The sequence below is a fragment of the Solanum dulcamara genome, chromosome 9, assembly GCF_947179165.1.
Source record: "Solanum dulcamara chromosome 9, daSolDulc1.2, whole genome shotgun sequence".
NCBI classification, from domain to species: domain Eukaryota; kingdom Viridiplantae; phylum Streptophyta; class Magnoliopsida; order Solanales; family Solanaceae; genus Solanum; species Solanum dulcamara.
The window spans coordinates 71,388,270-71,408,385 of record NC_077245.1 but is presented as its reverse complement, the minus strand read 5'-3'; the positions used below and the strand labels follow the sequence as shown (position 1 = coordinate 71,408,385).

General features: G+C 28.8%; 1 protein-coding gene across 1 annotated transcript; it reads right to left on the bottom strand.

The window, feature by feature from the left end:
* Positions 1 to 8,630: 8,630 nt before the first annotated feature.
* LOC129902881 (LOB domain-containing protein 1) lies at positions 8,631 to 11,301 on the bottom strand. The gene is made up of 2 exons (XM_055978316.1): positions 10,980 to 11,301; positions 8,631 to 9,286 (listed from the first exon to the last, which is right to left on the bottom strand). The coding sequence occupies exons 1-2, from the start codon at positions 11,220 to 11,222 to the stop codon at positions 8,942 to 8,944; spliced, it is 588 nt and encodes a 195-aa protein (XP_055834291.1). The 5' UTR covers positions 11,223 to 11,301; the 3' UTR covers positions 8,631 to 8,941.
* Positions 11,302 to 20,116: the final 8,815 nt, after the last annotated feature.

Below are 20,116 nucleotides of genomic sequence, written 5' to 3'. Positions count from 1 at the left end.
CAATTTCGTTTCATATGTAATATTCCGGTGGATTAGTCGAACTAACGTGAATATACATTTATCACTTATCACTATTACTTAAAAAATAATTCAAGGTACATAAACTATATTCTCGAAAAGCTTAATTAATTATATGTACTGTTATTACCTAATTATGGTGGAGAAACGAAACTGTATTATATTTGACTAAAATTTACTTGGTATGGCCACAACTTTTTAAAATAATTTTTTTCAACTGATCTAAAAGAGTTGTTAGAGACATAATAATGCATGGATTACAATGATGTAAAGATGTAACCATCTGATTATGTTAAAAACGATCACATCTATACTTTTTTCCACTCAATGTGTAATTGGTACGTTGAAGTCGTTTTTCTTAAAAAATAATGATATTATTTCTAGAAAGTGAAATATTTTTCAAAAGGATGCTACAACATATCCCTTAAATTTCATTAAGTGCGATTTGGGGAGGGTAGGGTGTACGCTGACCTTACCACTACCTAGAGAAGGTAGAGAGACATGTTTCCGAAAGACTCTCGGCTCAATTGCCTCAAACCCAAGTAAAAGAAGAAGAAACAATGAAGAAAGCATAGCCGTTAATAAAAAAATAATGTAAAGTCTACAAGAAAGAAACAATGACAACAACAAAATAGCATCATAATCGAAACACGATACAAAACATAATACGCTAATCCTCCACTGACCTTCATCCCTACTAACCTTCGCCCCTAATACGTGTCCTTCACTCATCCATATTGTAGAGGCATATCTTTGGAAATTTAAAGCTATGTCAAATTCTGTCTAATCACCTCTCCCCAATATTTTTTTGGTTTACTAGCGGGCTTTGCCCCAGCTACCGCTATCCTTGGGAAACCAAAAAAGCTTCTTCTGCCCTCGCCACTTCTTTCGCTGGATATTCAATTTGTGATAACGATGGCGGATAAACCTGATAATAATCTTACTTGTCCCCAATGCTAAAGTACCGGGCATTTTCGGGGACTAGCCCGCTTCCACTCTTTTCTTTTTTTTTCTTTCTAAAAGACAAGGAGGATTAAGAAGGCCATCATTAAGGAAAACAAGGCAATAGCTTCGGTTAAAGCAAATCCCAAAATAGCAGTTTCCGTTCTTTTCCGGTGCACTCGCTTACAATCAGCCTCTCGCACCTCCTCACTGTGGCGTCAACACACCTCTTTTGCACATGTCTAAAAATATACTAGCATATGTTAAAATTATTTATAGTATCAATAAATTAGAGAGTGTTTTGATGAAAATTTTCAGTACTAGAGTGATTATGATGTTTAAATGTTAGTTGAAATAATTGATATGAATTTAAAATATTAAGATAGTTATAAACATAATGACTTCTCCGCCCATAAGTAAGAGAAATCATTTTCCTCCTCATGGTAAAACATATTTTCCATGAGAAATAAATTTGGTCGTTACCAAAAATGACTTTCTCACCGCAACATGAAAGCTATCGGTTCATGTGTGAACTTAATGATTTTGCTTGTATTTGTATATGTATTAATTTTTTTATTAAATAGCTATAAATATTTGATTGCTTATTCAATTATTAAGTTGTATATTAATTTTGAATTACTATAAAAGTTCATAAACTTTAAATTTTGAATCCACTCGGCGATGAAACACACTATATGTCAAACCTAAAAGTGGAAAAGGTAAAAAAGAATGTTGACTTGAAAGAAACTAATGGGTCGTTTGGTGTGAAGGATAACATTAAATAGTGTTGAGATTAAATTATAGTGACACTTAATTTGTGGGATAACTTATCTCGAGATAAAATAGGTAAATGACAAAGATATCTTTTTACATCCTTTTTATACCTCACTTTTCACATTCATATATATTTACATTATTTTTAATACCATATATAACAACATTCACAACCTTCACTCCTTATTTTTATGATAATTCTTCATATTTTTTTCTATTAAAAAAATTACACTATATAATATAATTTTTATTTATAAATTTATTTGACTAATTCTTATGTTTATTTATATTTTGATTTCTCATAAATCGACTTTTACTTTAGCAAACTTAAAATGGAAATTCTTTAGAAGAAAATTTTATTTTTAAATACTTAATGAAAATGCACACATAAAAATATTTAAGCTAAAGAAAATGAAAGTTTTATTTTAAGAATTAATATTGAATATTTTTAAAATTTATGCAATGCATAACTTATCCTATCATAACTAATCTAACATAACTTATTCCATTATAATTAATCTCTATCATAATTTGTATTCAAACCAAACGAGCCCTCATCAATAAATAATGTCTCATGATGAAGGAGAACAAGTAATTAAATAACGCGTTTTTTGTAATCAAAACCTGTAATCAACTTTCTGGTAGTACTACTTTTCATCAAATTTTCTTCCTTTTTTAATTTCTTGTCCCACAAAAGGAACAACCAAAAAAGTTACATTTATAATTATGAAAATACAAAAATATGTTCAGTTTCCTTTTTAACATTATCAAGTTATTCATAGCTATAAATTAGCCTCTTGAAATATAATATTTATAATTATGAAAATAAATTAGCTTAAATTACATGCTACAACATATCAAAGATGATCAGATGGTATGTATAAATTTTTCTTATGTTAACGATATATATATAACATAATTTTTTAAAAAGAAGAAAATATGGACCGTTAAGTGGCGGATCCAATTTACGCTAAGGGGTGTTAAATGACACGCTTTCGCTAGAAAATTTCATTGTTTAGTTAGATTAGAATTTCAATTATATATATATATATATATATATATATTATATGTTGACTCTTCTTATTTTTTAAGTATATTTCTTTTATATATTATGACACTTTTTAATAAAATTTTTGGCTCCGTCACGATTGTAGGACAACGTAAGATTATACAATGATGTTGGTTTTACATGCATTATATATGAAAAGGGTTTTGAGCTTTTTTGGGTGTCAAATGTAAATGGGGATTGTCTAAAGACTGCGCAAATTATTGTACATTCCAATTCTTAATTTGCATGAAGAAATAAAATAAAAAAAAGTATAACAAGAAGACGTAGTCTAGATGAGATCATGAAAGAGTTTTAGCCTTTTAGGATATTGTGTTGGTCCCATACATGAGGCATAATGATAAAAAGTAGTAAGTGGTTGGCTAATTAGATAATAGTATCAAAGTTTCAACAATAATGTCTTGGTTCTCATTCTGTGTTAAATGAACTACTTTACCTCACAATGTTGTGGTGGAAAAGAGTGTTTGAAATTGTTGGAAGAAAGCGATTAATGGGGCCGGTAATGTGCCCCGGTGGGTTCGATGTGGAATAGTGATGTGCCAGATCATCGATCGACTCAGGGCATGATGTGGAACAATGATGAGTCGGATTGTCGATCGACTCGAGGCGTGGACCGGTGTTAGAAATATAGCTATTGGATTGGGTTAACTCATAAGGGGTGGTAATTAGCTTGCCCTCCTTCCGAACTCTATCTATAATGTATAAATACCATTACGAGTGTTAGAAGATACAAGTTTTTTCCACCATGATATGATAGTTAGGGTTGACTATCCAAAAGAGAAAAAAAAACGCATCCTTAAATTTAAGGATATCTAGGTTGTGAACAAAGGAATTTCATTCGTTTTGTGAGAATGTCCCACAACCGATGACACAAATTGTGATTATTTCAGGTCCACTTCCAATAAAAAGAATCCCTTTTAAGTCACCTAACTAGCATTTTCACATGAATACTACACTGAGATTTTTCATAAAGTGCCAATGGACTATGGGGTTCTAAAAAGCAACATCCACTACAAAACCAAAATTTTCATGAAGACATCGTAATATAAAAAGTTATCATAAGAAGAAGTTAGAGAAATTCAACATATAACATATCTACACAATGTTACGTAAGTGTAAATTGACTTTCATTGAACAAAGGTGCCCTCACTATAGTTGATTATTAAATAGGATTCCTTCATCCTACAGATCATCGAGTACGAGTTAGCTACAGATCATCGAGTACGAGTCTTGAAAAAGAAAAAAAATCTTGATAGAAAGCGATCACGACACATTAGTTCTGTCCTACTCTTTTCTTTCTTTTTCAAATTGTTGTTTTCTAAATCAATTTCACTAAAACACTGCGGGTATATGTTCATACAAGAGTTACAATAAATTGCTTTCGAATAAATATATATTCAAAATTATAGGTGTATCCTTCCTTTTTAATATTTATACAACTACTTGAATGATAATTACACGTAACCTTATTTAATAAACACTGATTACTAGTAACTTAGTCAAGATATATACAACATTATAATATGTCTGATAGTTCTAAGTAGTATAAAATCGGTATCAATATGTATTACACAAAAATAAAATAGTTCAAAATAAGTGAATTTCGTCTCTAAGAGACCACAAGCCTTATCACATTATCGACATGTACATTTTGCCAAAGGATCAATTTCATGCGACATAACAATCTATATTCTTTATGAACATCTATATATTTATACAATTACGTCAAATGATAATTACACGTAACATACGCTATTTAATAAACACGGACTATTAACTTAAAATATGTACAACTTATCATAAGTGGTATAATATCGCTATCAATATATATAACACAAAAATAGAGTAATTTAGAATATGTGAATTTTTCTAAGAGACAACATGCCCTATCACATTGTCTACATGTACATTTTGTCAAAGGATCTTTTTATGTTACATAACAATCTATATTATTTGTCATTTATATATTTATACAATTACGTTAATTAAACGATAATTACATTCATGTGACACTATTGAATAATATTATAACAATATGTTCAATAAGTAGTATAATATCTTTAATTTTCCGAGGTATAACACTAAAATATAGTAGTTCAGAATAAGTGAATTTCGTTCCCAAGAGACAACATGCCTTTGTCACATTATCAACTTGTACATTTTGCCAAAAGACCAATTTTATGTGATATAACAATCTATATTCTTTATCATCTATATATTTTTATACAATTACGTTATTTAAGCGATAACTACATGTGATACCATTTAATAAACATTATTACAAGTTATTCGATATAATATCTTTAATTTTTTATCGATCACTCTCAATATATATAACACAAAAATAAAATAGTTCAGAATAAGAGAGTTTCCCATTGAAAAGGGAAAGACTCAACCTTCCCTATTTTATTGTTAGATATATACATTTTGCAAAAGGATATATTTTATGTAACTTAACAATCTACTATATTCTAGAAACCAAAAACACATTTAAATAAAGGTATAATAGGCATTTAAGGAAAACAAGTGTGAAATTGTATTATCGAGTATATATAGGAATTGCAACAAAATCTTCTTTTCTTTCTAGCCAAAGTGATATGTCCAAACTATATCTTTGTCATTGATAGTTATTGGAGAAAATTTGGATTTTAAATTATCAATAGAGTTGTAAACAAATTATAATACGTGTCTAGGAAGATGACAAAAAAAAGATTAGGTCTAGTGTGACATGTCTTTAGCAATGGTAATCCGGACTGTTTCTCTCTCGACGATGAAGTTTATTTCCAGTGTTTTACTAATCAATTTTGACCCCTGTTATTTTGAGGTCATATTTAATATTTAAAGTTTGGTGAAATAGTATCTCTCTCTCAAAAAATATTTTTTTTTACTGACACAAAAAAAATATTTTTATTGCGAATGAACAAGCTATTGAGGAATTGTCCATACGTTAAAATAGAATTTTTGATACGGGCCTTTGATTCCATGTTGCAAGAACTCCGAATCATTAATTCTCTTGAAACTCAACTTCTTCATCATAAATGATCTATTTGTCCCAAAATGAAAATAAGGATAAAAATGGAATATAGAATTTTTCTAGTTTTAAAGAACTCTTATTTCTTGCTAAATGTCAAAATTTCATGGTAAGATCGATAAATAAATATTAAATGATGATTTTGACACTAAGCTATGTGAGTATAATTGCCAAAAAATGATAAAATATACCAAAAATGTGAGTATAATTGCCAAAAGCTATGTGACATTAAGTGTTGGACAATTCAATTATGCTCCAATGCATTGCCGCCACGCAATCTGAAATTTGGCTAACTGTAGGGAATAACTTGTTTGACTTCAGGGCCATCTATCACGTATTCCGCAAAGTTAGTAGATAGTTGAGTTTGTGACACCCTAACTTAAGATACGAAATTCCACAGCAGTAAAAGACAAGTGAGATATTGCATATATAAATAAGTAAGCCTTACACACTAGTGACACGTTTTAAAATCGTTCGGGGCCTAGGCCCAAAGCGGACAATATTACTAGTGGGGCGGATTGTTACGAATGGTATCAGAGCCACTCTTGTTTCATCCTTGTCAATGTGGGCTAGAGTTCAATTGAGTTTAGGCAAATCCTGATAAGGCTGGACAAACTTCAGTACGACAAATCCCATGCAGTGGGGCAAAGCTCAGCAAGGACACTGAGTCCATAAGAGAGGGTGTATATGACACCCCAACTTAAGATAAGAAGTTCAGATCGGCAAAACATAGGAAAGCATGCCTTACACACTAGTGATGTATTTTAAAGTACTGCGTACTTAGGCCCAAAGCGGATTATATCACTAGCGGGCTGGACCGTCACAAGTATTGTTTTGCTTTTTGAAGTTTTAGGCTTGTAATTGGTATATGTCATATTATTAGTCATATTCTTATAGTTCTTGCTGTTGATATCTCTATTATCATATGTTGTTTATTGTATTTCGATTATCACATTATTTTGTTGTTGTTATTGTTCCTTTCTTGTAGGCTCTACACTGTTTTTTTTTATTAATTGCTATACTTAACTTCACTATTTTCTTCTTCTTTTACTTGAGTTATTGCATTTGAGCTGAGAGTATTTCGAAAACTGTCTTTCTACATTTACAAGGTATAGTATTAAAATGTGTACACTATACTATTTTCATACCCCATTTATGAAATTTTACTCAATATATTATTCTTGTGGAAATGACTTTTATTTGAGAGTTTCGAATATAAGGTCTTCTTTCACAGAGAGACTACAACCTAGTGCAAATTCACCACCATGAGGTGAATATTATGGACGTTTGAAAGTTAATTTATAAACAAAACTATAATTTCGATCTCACATAATTTATTATGTCTTTAAAGAATTTAATCATGTCATAGTACTCGTACTCGAGTATAATTATTTACTTATAGGGTAGAAAATTTATTTTTATTGGAATAGTGATACAAATTATGCGATGGCTCTTTGCATTATTTTTCCTTCCCAATACAAAAATCAATGATTTTTGACCAGCCAAACAAGAATTTTTTTTTAGAAAACTCCCCTCATATATCAAACAGACCCTAGATACTAATTAATATTTATAATTTAAAGAATTGTTTTTTGTAAACAACTATAATTTAGAGTATAATTATCATTAGTAGCTATATTTGACTTATTTACCATTCGTAGTTACTATTTTGGTTTAGTAACTGTATTTATTCTCTAATTAATAGTTTGTATATACTCACTCCACAGGACTCTGTCCATGGATAGAGTCGTAGTTATTACCAGCTTATATCAGTTGTATTCATTCGCTCTAATTTTAGTTATATTCATTGGCTTTACAATATCAAATTGTTAATGGCTTGTATCATTTGTTCTAATTTCAATTGTATGCATTCGCACTAATGTATCAATTGTTACCAGCTCATACATCAACTCTAATTTCACTTGTATTCATTCGTAGCAACTGTTCAATTGTTACCAACTTGTATAGGTTATATTGTATGAGCTCGTTCACTTAATTTCTTTGTATCAAGACATAAAATAGCGATAAGCTGTATGCGCCCTAATTGTACTGTTCTGGGTGGTCTCTTTCTCAGCCGGTGGCTTTTTGCCGGAACACCACCGAAGTCCGGAGCACGTTCACTTATAGGTAGAAACTGTAATTTTTGAAAGTGTATTTACGATTTACGAATCGTAAATATAATAGAAAAGTTTTCTAAGCCACATAAGTTTTCCAAAAATAAAATACTATTTGGTTAGGTCTCAATAATATATATATATATATATATAATAATAATAATAAAAACCAAGAAAAATGATTTTATTTATTTTTTCTATTGCTTAATTCAAAAGTTTTCTATTTAATAAAAGAGTGAGCAATATTGCAAGTTGGTTGTGAGTTATGACCAGACATGGTTAGTTTATAATTGACAAAACACGAGTGAACGTATCAAATGTGGAAAAAGAACTATTACGTTTGAAAGGCAAAGACTCACCAATAAACAAAGACAATAATGAGTCAAAGGTTTGAGAATTCACATGGAACACATCAATTCAATATTTAAGAAAAATAATTTTTTCTCTCTTTTTTTTAAAAACATTTTTCAATTTTACCTTTTCACATTACGCATTTAATTAATAGCACAAAATCTGCATGTCTTTAATTTAAGATCACAAAATTTTAATTTTTTCTTTTACATTTTAAACTCCATGCCAAATTGAAACGAGGACAGACAAATTAAAATAGAGGGAGTAGCAATAAAATAAAATAATTAAGTGATCTTGAATATATATAAAATGATTAAATGATTTTTTACGTAATATTCAATTAGTATTACAATCGATGATCATCAAACATAGGAGTACAAGAATACCATCCATTTTTCTCATCACAATCATATTATATATATAAAAAATTACCTAACTAAACATTGACACAAATCTTTAAAGATTTGGATCAATTTATATTACAATTCATTTTCCTTCACTGAAAAATAACATTACATAAATTTTATTCGAAATTCTTTTTTTCATACTATTTTACTCAAAATTTAGCTGGCTCGATGAAATTATCTAGGTACTGAGTTAGAATTGACGAATTTGTTGGTAGAGAGCGCTTTGCCCCTTTAATCATCATGTCCATAAGGTCTCCCACACTGATCCAAAGTTATTAATGTTATCATCTAAGAAACTCATAGAGATATTGTTAGTGAAATTGTCCAAAGATTGTTGTGGTGGTGATATTGCTTGTGGAGATTGGCCCATTTCCATACAAATTAGTGCCATGAGATTAGCTTGTTGGCATTGCATGTTGACAACTTCAGCTTGTGCCTTTGCCAATTGTGCTTGGAGATCACTCACTTGCTTTTGTAATTGGCAAATTGACCCTGCACAACCATATACAGGATCCCTAAGTCTTGCATTTGCTTCATACACCATGCTGCTTACAGCATCTGCCCTTTGAAATTCTGGTAATTCCTAAACAAAAAAAAATTCAAAAAAATTAATGATCTTTTAGATTATATGATATAAGTGAATAAATTAAAGGCAGTCTGGTGTATAAAGTATTTTGTGTTCACACAGAGTACAGGAAAAACTGCACGCCAAGGGGTGTGATGTAGAGTTGTAGACAACTTACCTTAATGTAAGCATTATATTGATCGCTTTCACAGCTCAAACATGTGAATATATGTGATAAGTGTATATAATTGCTAAATTAATCAAGTTGTTGAAACAACTATAGCCAGTACTAGTAGTTAATTGTGAGAGAAATATATAGTAAGTACTACAATATAACACTAAATAAAAAAAAATTGTCGCTAATTGTATTTGATGATGGATTAGTGACGGATTATCAAACAATCATATTGTCTATGAGGTATGTAGCGATAGATTAACGATGAATTTCATAACTAATTCTTATTTTTATTATAGTGAGGGGTTTTGATTATTTTAACTCATAAAGCATATATATTAATTTGTATAGGTATGCAATGTAAACTTGAAAAATTAAGGGAAATCAATGCATACGACAATAACTATCACCCTAGTACCGATTATCGTCTATCAAACAAACATATTGGGGGTCGTCTATATGAATAGTCATCGACTATATCATTTTATTTAAACTCATCTCAGGCCTATATGTTATGAAAATACAAATAATAAGTATCAAGAGTTTTCTATATTTTCTAAATATTGTATAAATCTTTGAAAGGTTAAACCGCTAGAAAAAAAACATAGAAAAAAGAAATGTATAGAGACATGAAAAAAGGGGAGTAATAGTATATATTGGACAGAAAAGAAAGAAAAGACATTCTCCTAATAATAATAATAACTAATAAAGTAGATTGATGTGGTTGTTTCTCATTATTATAATCAATATGATTGTGACATTTTCCTTGTCAACTTCTTATGTCTATTTCAATAATCAATTTTTAGCCTAGACCTTGTTTTTCAAATTTGCAACTAGAAACTACCTAAATATTACTAAATGCCAAATTTGTTGACATTAAATATTGAAATATTCCTAATTAATTACCACCATAAAATTAAAAGAAATTACTATTAAAGTTTTTCTCAAGCTAAAAACACCCTATTTATAAGTTTGAATCTGAAAAACTAAACTTGACAATGTGAAAGAACTTTTATATAGTCAGCAACAAAGTTTGAAATTTTAACAAAAGAATTCATTAAAAAAAATGCAAAATAATATACTTAGAAACTTCCTTTATTTTGAAAGGATTCAACCGTTAATATTCTAATATAGTTAAAATATATTTTTATCCTACTACTTGCAAAGTAAATATTAGGGTGAAGGAGATTCAATTCCTTCATTTAAACAAAAAAGTGAAACTAAAAAGTAAAACCCAACAAATAAGGCAAATATATCTGTTAGAACAAGTTAAAATACTTAAAATTTTTAGGTTGTTGTTTATTCCTAATAGAGGAATAGGGGAGGTAGTATATTAATAATGAGTTAGTAATTTTTGAGTAAATCTTATATTCATATTTAAAAATTTATCACATATGTATAAATATTCGATTGTGAAACCACTAATTCAGACTAACTATGAATATTTAAGTGGCAATATACAATCAATAAACTTCATATTCTTTCTCCGCTTTAAAAAAAAATAGGAGTACCATACTATTGGATAAAGATGTATACCTGCAAGAACTTAATAATATTGCTAGCACCAAACACACGATGAGCAGTTGTGAACTTGATAGGATCATTTGGAGGAAAATAAGGTGCCAACACACATTTGTCAGCACAGCGCCGCCGTAATATTTTACAGGCGGCGCAAGGGCTGACCACCACTGTCACTGACGGTGGTGATGAAGAGTTAGGAGAAGACGAAGACGAAGGCGAGACCGAGCGAGATGAAGATGAAGATATGGTGGACTCCATTTTTATTTTTTTCCAATTTTTTTTTATATTTGTAGAAATGTGAATAAAAGGAAAATAGTCTTTAAGAGGAGAGTAGTTGGGGTGCTTTAAGATGGAGTGAACAAAGGGTATATTTATAGGCCAAAGGAGAAAAAGAAGTGGACGCTTTGATGATGTCATAATTAAGAAAATGATGTCACTACCCTTTTGGTCTTTTTAAATTTTTTTTTTCTTTCTTTCATTTTATTTGGTATATTTTATGATAGGATAACTTTTGAGCCTAATGAAAAAGTAAAGATTCATGTAATCGATCCTTATTTATTTTGAGTTTGAGGCATTGTTATTGTTTGTTTTTCTTTTGCTTTTATAACTTCTTGATTGCAGAGGAAATTTTAGTAGTTCAATAAGCTATATAAATGATGAAGTTTTGATTTCGCTGATTGTGGCGATTTTCCATTTTAACTAGTATATATTCCATTCATCTCAAATTATCTATAGTGTTTCTCTTTTACACGATCTTTCAAAAAATACTACTGTATTAATTAGGAGGGGATTTTTGATTATTTTATCATTATTTATGTCTTAATTAAGATATAATATTTTTTTCAATAAATATTTACTTTATTAAGGTTTTTATAGTCTATTAAGAACTTAACTTTGTCTTAAAATTCTAAAATAATAAATAATTTAAGTTAATTATTTTTATAAATTACGAAAGATAATTTGAGACGGGGAAGTAGTACTTCTAGAGTTTATTGTCTTTTTGGCCTTTGCATGTGAAAACTCCAAAACTAGCTTTGAATAGTTTAGCCGATTTCTCAGAATTATTATAGTATTGATTTATCAATCAATGATGTTTAATTAAGTCTTTAATTAAATAGTTGTTATAAACCAACCTCATGCAAACTACTCGTATTAATTAAGCCCAAAGTTTTTGCGACTCTAAATAATATATATTTGAGAAGTAAGTTTAAGTACAATTTAAAATTCAAGTGTTATCACTGAGAGATAATTTAGGGGCCAATTTAAAATTCAAGTGTGTGTAATAATGTTACATGAGCCAATCAATAGTAATATACTGAACAATCATTTAGGAGCCTTAGCTAATTCAAGTTGTTTTTCTCTTGATTATAAAGTCGGTGATTAACCTATTTTAAAGCTGCAAAGAGATTTTTATGCTAGTAAAAACTGCTTAAATATTTATTGATATCTTTTATATGACTCTAAAAATATTTTAATTCCTCATTTTTTTTCCAAGAAAAGGAAGAAAAAAAAGACTTCCATATTCTTTTTTCTTGAATAATTTTTTTATGCATAAAATATTATGTTGAGAGTGTGGAAAAATTATTGCATGGGAAGTCATCATTAATTAAGGAATTGAGAGTAAAATGTGGGGTAGTGCTTCCTAACGACCTATCCATCTTTAGTCTAACATTTATTATATTTTTCTAAAGCAATCCAAAGTGTTTCACACCCAAAAGTTGGATATGTTGCCATTCTAGATGATCCAAGTGAATTTAATATTTTTGATACGAAATACAGATACAATAATAGTAATTCGATACACAGAATATTTTATATTTATATTAATTTAGGATGCACATCTAAGAGGGTATACAATATAGGGTCTATTCGATTCTACACACAATTTTTTACTCATAATTTAAAGGTAAAACTTCAAATCGTGAATCTTTTCACATTTTTGATATTAGCTAGTACATGATTTGTCAATTACTTTTGTTTATTTACTTGTCTACTATATTAAAATATATTTCACTTTTACTTGTCGATCACTTTTAACATATATTTAGAGGAAAACATTTTTTATTCTTCATGTTATGCTTTTACTATTGATTATTTATTCTCCAAATCATTTCTCAAAATCTAAGACTAAAAATCAATTAATATAAGTATTGTGGTAATATAGTGGTTATTATCGATTCAATATCTTTTAAGCGGCGTGTAAATTCTAATCTAAACAAGTAAAAATGAATAAAAAGAGTATTAATTACTCTACCTCCTCATCCGTTCGCTGCACTACTAAAAAAAAAAAGAGCAAAAGATATTGTCGATTCAATATCTTTTAAGCGGCATGTAAAATTCTAATCTAAACAAGTAAAAATGAACAAAAAGAGTATTAATTACTCTACCTCCTCATCCGTTCGCTGCACTACTGTCACGACCCGGATTCGGGCGTGATGACACTCATCTCAACCCACCGAGACAAGTCAGCCTAATACCCAATGAAAAATAGATGCGGAAGAAAAAGAAATAAATCCAAATTTAACTTAACCGAAAATAAGTAAAACAACTCAAACTCCCTCAAGATTGGTTGTCATGTGTACAAGCCACTAATACATTTCTGAAATATGGAAAAAAATACCGTCATAATGTCTTTGTCTCTAGAATAGGACTAAAACATCTTAAAAGAATAAGAGGTGTCCGCTAGATGGATGTAACAGCTACCTCAACACTCGAGATGATAGCCTCAGACGTGGTAGAGAACACTAAGAGATCAAGCAGGTCCGGGCTCACAACCTACACAAGTGTAAAAGCAAGGGGTGAGTACCAAACAACACGGTACTCAGCAAGTGGACAACTAAAACTAAGCAAAGCTCAATAGATACAAGTACTCCTGTCCTCCCAATCGAACCTCCTTAACTACAACCTGCATAAAACCAGCCCAACTCTACACTTGTACAATAATAACAGTAATACAGTCCACGAATACTCATCAATAGTCTCATCAATGAATCATATCAAGTCAAGTTCAGCATATACAGATCAATAAAGGGGTAAACACAAATTCACAAATATCAACAAAATGTGATGCAATGCAATGAGATGATGCATGTCTGTCCTATCGGTACACATCCGCTGAATTACAGTTCGGAACCTATGGGGGACATTTCTAACCATGTAACCTGCCACGGAACGTGTGGCCCGTCCCCTCAACATATATATCTTGCCACAGAGCGTGTGGCCCGACCCCTTTATTTTATAATATCTGCCAAGGAGCGTGTGGCCCGACCCCTTTGTTTCATAATACCTGCCATGGAGCGTGTGGCCCGACCCCTTTTGTTTTGTATCATTTTCAGTCTCACATAATATGTCAGAACCAATGCAATCAATTCATGTTCATATAATTCACGATAATAACATGACAACAATAATAATTTTTCTTATCTCACATCAACATAGTCATTTCACATGTCCAAAATAAACCTATAATCACAACATATCAATTTCACCAATACATGTCATTAGATCACTATTTTATACCCCTTATCTCCATTTTTAAGGCCAACCATACAGTCAATAACCCAATCCAATTTTCATTACTCCCCAATACACATAACACGGAAATACAAGCATCTACAAGCTTAAACTGAGGTTTAGAAATTTACTTGCTTTAATTAATCAAGCAATTACTCCGATACTTGAGCCTTCCCTTTTCGTTGGACCTCCGAATAAGTATAATCTAATCAAATAAATAACCACAATAAGATTTTGAAACTAACAACACCCATATTATTATATGTCTCGCCTAGACCCAAAACCTATCCAAATCTATAATCAAGTTCCTAATGTTGATGTCAAATAACATGTCAACTCTCATATTTCCAAATTTTAAGCCTAGGGTTAGGTTCTAATGTCCCCAATATCATAAATTTAATGAAATTCATAAAATATAATATACCTAATATTTAATTATCTATCTCAATATATCAAAATTCGGAAACTAACTCATTCTATGTCATTGAAGTCAAATCTGAAATTTTCTTTCTGATTATGTTCACTCATGATAAAATAAACTCACATGTCAAATTTCAACTAAAACGGATCGTTATTCGACCCCCAAATCAAGATTTTTAATGAAGAACCCTAAGGTCATATTTTCTTATTTCAGCATTGTTTCTCCACCAATATACCCTAAAAATATGTTCATAATCACGTGAAAATTTAATGAAAAGGATGAGAATAATTACCTTGACGCATCCCTATTTTTCTCTTCTCCTTTATTTTTCTTTTCCCCTTTCTTTTCTTTCTTCCTCCGTATTTTTTTTCCAATTTTTTTTTTTCGTCGGCGTCGCTGTTCTCGTTTTTTTATCGTTACATCTGATGGCATTAGGCCTATCGGATTTTATATATATATAATTTTTTTTTCCAAATTAATTATGTATTAAAATTTACAAACCCTACTAACCTAATTCAATAAATATAAGAAAAGTGGTATAAGGTATTAAATAAATTAACACTTTAGCCCATCAATTAAATTAATTCTCTAAAATTATCCCTCAACTAATTAACCAAAGTTACCGAATAGTCCAAATAACCCATTAAAATTTTACGGGAAGGGTCTCGTATGAAAGGAGGAGAAATCATTTTCAAAATGACCTAACGGGCATTACAACTACTAAAAAAAAGAGAGCAAATTTTGACTAACATTTCTGACGACTTTCATCAGAAATTAGCTTGTCAGAAATTTTTTTAACGGACTTTTCATCAAAAATCTCTTAACGTCGAGCAAAATTCACGATACATCCGTGAGAAATTCACATCGTTTACTAATGTACAGTAAATAGCTTAATCTTTTATGACATAATCAAGATTTTTTAAAAATTTCTACTCGATTAGAATTAAGAAATTAGATATAAATATTTTTTTCTTCCATCTCTAATTAGAAAAAGAATAAAAAAAAAAGGTCTTCCAGCTTTCTTGGACTTGGAAGTCACAACTAAAAGAAAGTCAAGGGTGACTAACAATTAATCTTTAACATAGAAAATAGGATCACTTTTTTTTTTGTTGGCTCTTTTTTTTTTTTTGATTGACAAGACTTTAAATATATGCCTAAAACAAAAGACCTTACCAAACTTAGTTGTGTTGAAACTAATTTATCCTCTTGCAATTAAATTAAGCCACATGTAACATAAAAATTGGTTGCTATCTTACTATTTTGCTATCGTTATTTTTTTACGATCGTATTTTAATTATATTTTGAGTTAAAAAAATTTCAAAAATTTATATATTTTATAAAAAAATTAAAATAAAATCTGCATACATTCTGTTTTTCTGATTTGTATATACGTTGTTCGTGAGTAGGTGTTATTCTATTTTTTGTATACCAAAAGGATCCTAAAATAAGTGGTTGGCATTTTGGATTTCTATAATTAGTGTGACAGAGACAATAATTCCTACTACCCTAACAACCATTTCACTACGTGTAATCAAAGTAGAAATGAAAATGACATAATAATATTCATATGACGTTATTAATAAAGACAAAGGTCAGCTCGATTGGCACATGGCTTAGAAAAAAACTTCTTAATTTTAGCTTCTTTGTTTTTTCGTGATTATGACCTTTATTTATATTTTTTAAAATTCATAATAATTTATTCACTATTAATGTAATTTTGTGTAGAAAATTATACTACCAGAATAAATATAATTTTTGATATTGTCATTCCACATAGCTGATCTTTAACTTGTTCGGAATTAAAGTTACAGTATTAGTTGTTATATCCATGATATGATTGACACCGATCATGAGGCCGTTTGGATTGACTTATAAACTATTTTCAGTTTTTTTGAGTGTTTGGGTGGTCAACTTAAAGTCATTTTGTGCTTAAAATAAGCCCCAATAAATAGTTGAGTTTATTTGGATGAACTTATTTTAAACAGTTTATAAGTTGAAAATAGCTTATAAATAAAAAAAAAAGTTGGCCTGCACCTATTTTTTCTTTTTAACTTATAAACAGTTTTCAACTTATAAGCTGCTTAAAAATAAGTCAATCCAAACAAGCTACATATCGTAAAATCAAGATTTAAGCTCAAGATTTTCTTTATTATATGACATTAATATCCATGCTTCATGCACGAATATTTTATGGTGTACTAATTGAATTAAACTATTTAATTACAAATTAATAATAAAATAAAAAACAAGAATACTTTTGACTGATATATTTTTCTTTGTGAATTCACTAGTGATTTCCCACGATTTACACAGCTTGTTAGATAATACTCCCCCCATTCCATTTTAGTTGTTATGTTGCCTTTTTTGAAAGTCAATTTGATTAATTTTTAAAGTTAAATTATATTACTTTAACTCAATATTATAAAGTAAAAAAATTAGATATTCAAAAACTATATGAAAAGTACTATAAGTTATAATTTTTTTCATATCAATATGATAAAAAAATATATATTAAAATGTTAGTCAAAGTTCATATAATTTAACTCTAAAAAAAACCATGACAATTAAAATGGGAAGGATGGAGTAGTAATGCTCATATATAGTAATTTAATGAGTTTCACTAGTTTTAAGATAATGGGAAAATACCAATTTATTTTCCATCATTATTATTATTTGAAGAGTTATATGAGTAATTTTTGTCACCCTAACTTTAAATTTGCAAATATATTTTAAAGTATTTTTAATCGTTGTTATATATATATATATATATATATATATATATATATATAGCTTTTATTATATTTTCTCTTCCTACTTGTTTGTTATATTTTATCTAAGTTAAGTGTTTATCGAAAATAATTCTTTTATACACCATCTTCATAAAATTTCAAAAAAAATAAGATATCCCCGTGTCGGAGTTCACAATAAAAAATTATACAAATATGTTTGACCCTCGTACTATGAATCCTCAACCTTTTGGAATAAACATTAATCATATCTTAACGTGTTATCTTTGAAAAAAAAAACATTTTATCAGCATAGCTAATACGTCCAAAAGTACATTACTAATATCTAACTTTTCAGCCCAATGATATAGAAAAATAAATCTACGAATTAAATAAACCTTTTAAACTTAGTTTGTCAGTGGAAGCAGTTGTACTCCTGTCATTCCAGCAAAGTAAAAAAAATGTAGGATGGAAAATTAAAAAAAAAAGAAAAATCAGTCTATTGCGTGTGGACCTTGTTAAAGAAAAAACAATATAATAGATGACAGTAGAGAAATTTATATATTAATTAAGAACAAGAAACAAAATGTTAAAGAAAATAGACTTCCAAAAAAATAAAAAATAATATATATATATATATATATATAATTTTTAAAATTATTTTTAAAGATTTTTAATTATAATTTTATTTTGAACCACTAATTTTACTAAGCGTCGCCTGCCAAATGAAGCACGTCATTCTTATAAAGATGAAATAACACGTGTATAGTTGAAAGAAAAATTAAGTACAAAGAACGAAGACATTCGTGTAGTGAAGGCTTTGATTTGATCCCCATTAATTTTTTTGACATGGTGGCCTCCACTTTGTGTTTAAATTAATTTTGTAATTCTTATTAAATATATTGAATTCTTATTAAATTTATATATTTGCATTGTAGAATCAATTTTTAGGGACAATACTTTTAAAAGTTTTTTATTTTCAGTTTTAGAAATTTGAACTCAAAATCAATGATTAAAGTAAGAGGAATAATGTCATGAGAATGATCCCACGTCGGTTCGAGAAGAAAACTTTGTGCTCCTTATAAGGCTTGAGCGATCTGTACATCTATACGTGAGAGGGGTGTTAATGAGAATGATCCACATTGGATCAGGACAAAAACCTTAAACTCTTTATAAGACTTGAAATTTCTCTTGAAACATTATTGTTGATCTTATATAAGAGATTTTTTTTCATTGTTAAAACAATTTTTTTTCATGTTACTATTGCCCAGTAATCTAAAAATTTTACAACAAAATATAAAAAATTAAAAATACTTTTCATATGCTTTGAGTTGTTTGAATCTATTAAATAATTAATTTTTTTAATTTATAAATCTACTATTATTGAAAAATAAGATTCCAAAATAAATTGAGACCTAAAGTCTTTACTTTACCGTCTTCACCAAAGAGCGGACACTACAAAATATTTACATATAGATTAAATGATTCAAGATTTTCTTATTATCAGTGAGTTTTTGCATGTGATGATAAGTTAAGTTCGAATTTTACTAAATTATCAATATGTACATTGGTTGATAATTTAGTACTTTGTTATTATCTAATAAGTATTTAATATGTGTCTGAACATGTAATTTCATCTCGTAATTTAAAATTATGAGATATATTATTGCTTGGACATGCAATTTCATATCATGATTTTAAATCACGAGAAGAAATTCCAAATTCTTCAAAAATTTTGATTTGAAAATTTTCAAATCATGATTTCACATTTTTCAAATATAAAAATTGATCCATAAATTTATATTCTGTATAAAAAATCGACCATTATATATCTACATAATTTTATGTGAGAATACAAATAGAGTGATGAAATATTCACGGAATATGAACATGATGATATAGTTACTAATGATATTAACCAACAAAGAGCTCAATAAATATAGTACACTACAACTCATGTTCAATTTTACTTTTTTATTGAACCAAAGTTTGATCAATAAATATTGTATTTTTTAAGAATAGTTTTGTAATTGTTTATTATTCTTTTGTTATGAACTTTTGCTTATTTGGAATAAGATTGTATAAAGAATTGGGGCAATTTTGATAGTTTTCATAACTCATGGGATTTTTATGTCTATGAGCAAAAGAAGTACAATTTAAAAATTCAAATTATATATCCAAATAAAATTTCAACTTCATCTCATATGATTCATAATTTTATCTCACATAGTCAAACAAGTCACTAATATATCAAAAGACAATATATGGAGTAATTGTTAATATCTAATAAGTATCTCGATTGCATGTGCAAATAGCCTAAGAAAATCTAAATTACGAGAACTTCAGATAATAATAAGTTAAATGGTGTGATATTTCTAAAAAGGGAAATTAGTACAAGGGTTTCTTTGATAATTTGAAATATATTAAATTAATCTATATGTCTATTTTTTGGTTGAAATGAAGCTCTATCAAAAGTAATTTTTTTACCCTAT